General features: G+C 48.3%; 1 protein-coding gene across 2 annotated transcripts in view; it reads left to right on the top strand.

Moving 5' to 3' along the window:
* Positions 1 to 532: 532 nt before the first annotated feature.
* The window catches only part of KDM1A (lysine demethylase 1A), a 65,665-nt gene continuing 62,279 nt past the window's right edge, over positions 533 to 3,918 (top strand). For both annotated transcript variants that reach the window (XM_023509711.1, XM_012801570.2), the window contains exon 1: positions 533 to 1,049. In XM_023509711.1, the coding sequence (XP_023365479.1) occupies positions 696 to 1,049 (354 nt within the window). In that variant the 5' untranslated portion in view covers positions 533 to 695. The remainder of the gene's footprint in view (positions 1,050 to 3,918) is intronic.

Here is a 3,918-nt window from a genome sequence, read left to right as displayed (position 1 = left end):
CCCAGGGAAGAGCTTGAACAAAAACTTGGAGGCAAGAGCAATCCCATCTGGACTGGATTTTCTGATTTCTTCCCATTTTATCAAGATGGAAAGTCATGGACTCTTCTAAGTTTTCCCGTCTAAGCAGGACAATTATGAGTAATAAATAAGACGATTTACCAGCACATTTCAGTGTGTTCCCTCCTCTTTCTTAGACTGTAAATTCTTTGAAAGCAAAACTTCATTGTTTAACCCTTGTCACGTAGGTGGAATTAATAAACATTGGTTGAATTGACGAATAAGTGGGTAAATGAATGAAAGAATGAACTCTGCATACACGGCCCCAGGTCCCTGGAAGAAATGTTCGCCCTTGGAGGTGCAGTCTGGCCCAGAAGCCCTAAGACCTTCGTCTGTGCGGGAAGGGACTCCAAAGGCCAAGGAGACGCTCTAGGCGAGCACTGCTCTCGCTGCACGGCGTCTCTCTGGCTGAGAGGACGCAGCTCTATGGCTGCGGGGAAGGGGCGGGGCCCGTGGGCATCCCGGAGCCTTTTTGTCCGGCGCCGCGGGAGCGCGCCCGGCGCGTGCGCGCATGACAACAGTTGGCGGCGCGCGGGTGGCGAGAAGCGAGGCTAGGCGAGGCGAGGCTAGGAGGCTCCGGACCCACGGAGCGACAAACTCAGCGGCCCCTACGGCCGTCGGCGGCCCGGCGGCCTGATATGTTGTCTGGGAAGAAGGCGGCAGCCGCGGCGGCGGCGGCGGCGGCGGCAGCGGCGGCCGTGACGGAGGCCGGTCCGGGGGCGGCAGGCGGCGCTGAGAACGGCTCTGAGGTGGCCGCGCCGGCCGCGGGCCTGTCGGGCCCTGCGGATGTAGGACCAGGGGCGGCTGGGGAACGCACGCCCCGCAAGAAGGAGCCTCCGCGGGCATCGCCCCCCGGGGGCCTGGCAGAGCCGCCGGGGTCTGCCGGGCCTCAGGCCGGGCCTACCGTCGTGCCTGGGTCTGCGACCCCCATGGAAACGGGAATAGCAGAGACTCCGGAGGGGCGACGGACCAGCCGGCGCAAGCGAGCCAAGGTGAGGCTCGACCCCTACCTCGGAAGACACCACCCGATTCCCAGCTTTCCCTAAGCTGTCCAGGCCTCACCTGCCTCCCCGGCTCTTAGGCCTTGAGCTCCACGACCGCCCAAGCCACCTCCCCTCCAGCTGCTCGGGTGGGGTGAGAAGGGAAGGTCTTTGCCAGTGTTGAATAGGGTCTTTGTGCTGGGACCCGTACGACGTGGGGAAGGGAAGATTGATGGTGGATGGCAGGGGCATTTGACTTATTACATCTTGTACACCTTTTTATTTCCTTGATGGGAAAAATGGCTCCCTGACGTGGAGTTCTAGTTGGGGTTGTTGGAGACATGGCTTGCTTGTCCACAGATGTATCTGGAAGCTGTTCAGCGATATCGATGGCGTTTCAGCTGGGTGCACAAGGAGGCTATAGGGTGATGCTAAGAAATCTCTTTAGCCACGGAGTCGGAAAACAAACACTTTTTTTTTTCTTTTGTGACCTTGCTGTATGCTAAGAGTTTTGTTTTCTTTCTTTTATCCTCTCATCTTGCTTTTGGCATAGATGTTTTTACAGATAAGGGAGCTGAGTAAGACAAGGATGTTTGCAGTTTACAGGGGCTAATAGCAAGACAAGGTGCAGATACGTATATGGGGAGAGAAAGATTTGACTCAGAACAGGCAATAACTGCTACACATTTCTGGGTGCCAGATGCTCAGCCTGTCACCGTCATTTAAAAAAAAAATTTGCCAGACACCAACAGGCAGATATTTAGGAATAAATAGACGGAGGCACACAGTTGAAGCAATTTGTCCAAAGTCACAAAGCTAAGTGGAGGAACTTGGGATGTAAACCCCACGTTTATGTTGTGAGAGGGTATCTTCAGTGCATGAAACAAAAGGCTACAATAGGACACTTAACTGTATGGCACTGGGACAGTATTAGGGCACAGACTTTAGAATTGGGCCTTTTCTGGAGATTTCAGGGTCTAGTTGAAATAAAAACTAGAAATAACGTGTGCATATAATAAATATTTAAATTTGTTCTATTTACATAATTTATACTCATAACATTATCGGTAGTAATTTTAAGTGCAGATACCAAGTCAGTGTGTAGGAGGAGCTTCTTGAGATGAATATTACCCGGACTGAGAACCCTCACCTTCAGCTACTCACTCGAAAGATCAAGTATACCCAGCTTTTTTAGAGGAAAGGCTTTTTGGAGCTTTTACCAAAGCGTGGTTTAGAAATGTGCATATTGGTGACCCCAGCCCTCAGGTATGAAATAGAGGGCAGAACTCAATAGCATTTTTGTTTTACTATTTCAGTAGAGACAGTGTGCTCAGAAGCTGTGTGATAAGATAGATAGATAGATATACATATATATATATATATACATATATATATTTTTTTTCTTTCTGTCACCCTGGGTAGAGTACCATGGCGTCACTGCTCATATCAACCTCAAACTCTTGGGCTTAAGCGATTCTCTTGCCTCAGCCTCCCAAGTAGCTGGGACTACAGGTGCCTGTCACAGTGGTTTTTTTTGTTGCAGTTGTCATTGTTGTTTTAGCTGGCCCAGGCCAGGTTCGAACCCACCAGCTTTGGTGTATGTGGCTGGTGCCCTACCGACTGAGCTATAGGCACTGCCTTTTTTTCCTCAAGCTGTTGCCCTGTGTAGAGTGCCGTGGTGTCATGGCTTACAACCTCCAACTCAGGCTCAAGAGATCCTCTTGCCTCATTTTTTTATACTTTTTAGTAGAGACGGCTCTAGATATAACTCTTGCTCAGGCTGGTCTCGAACTCTTGAGCTCAAGTAGTCCCACCTGCCTCAGCCTCCCAGAGTGCTAGGATAACAGGCATGAGCCACCTCGCCTGGCCGATAAAATATTTTTTAAAACAGGTTTATTGAGGTACTTCACATATAAAATTCACCATTTTAAAGTGTATAAATCTGGCCAGGTGCAGTGGCTTACACCTGTAATCCTAGCACTTTGGGAGGCCAAGGTGGGTGGATTGCCTGAGCAAAGCTAGACTGGTCTCTGCTAAAAATAGAAAAAGAATGGCAGGGCCTGTAGCTCAGTTGGTAGGGCACTGGCCACATACCCCCAGGCCAGCAGGTTGGAACCCAGCCCTGGCCAGCTGAAACAACAATGGCAAATAAGTAAATAAAACAGCAAGGCATTGTGGCGGGTGCCTGTAGTCCCAGCTACTTGGGAAGCTGAGGCAAGAGAATCACTTAAGCCTAAGAGTTGGAGGTTGCTGTGAGCTGTGATGTCACAGCAGTCTACTCAGGACAATAGCTTGAGACTGTCTCAAAAAAAAAAAAAAAAAAGAAAGGAAAAGGAAAACTAGTTGGGTGACTGAGATGCTGTCACAGAATTAAAGTGTGCAAATCAGTGGGTTTTACCATATTTACAAGGTTGTGCAAACAGTACCACAGTTAGAACATTTTTATCATTGCCCCAATGCACTTGTGTAGTTAGCAATCAGTCCCCATTCTCCCCTTAACTCAGCCTCTGGCAACCATTACTTTCTATCTCCATGCATTTGCCTGTTCTGGACATTTAATCATATAATAAACTGCCTTTTGTATTTGATTTTAGTATGTCATCAAGGTTGATGTTGTAATACTTCCATTCAGTACTTGATAATTCTTGGTAACTCTTACAGCTGATTATGTGGAATTTTTTCATCCTGTCATCATTTGGTGGGCATTTGTTTCCATTTTTTGGCTGTTATGCATTATGCTACTATGAACGTAAATGTACACTTTATTGTGTGAACTTTTAATTCTAGTTCTCTTGTATAATAACTGGGTGTTTAACTTTCTGAGGAATTGCCTGTTTTCCATTGCAGCTGCACCATTTTACATGCCCACTAACAATGTATG

This window comes from Otolemur garnettii, unplaced genomic scaffold (genome assembly GCF_000181295.1).
Source record: "Otolemur garnettii isolate 467f Iridium unplaced genomic scaffold, OtoGar3 scaffold00009, whole genome shotgun sequence".
NCBI lineage: Eukaryota > Metazoa > Chordata > Mammalia > Primates > Galagidae > Otolemur > Otolemur garnettii.
Note: the sequence above shows the minus strand (reverse complement) of the source record. Positions and strands in the feature narration are given on the sequence as shown.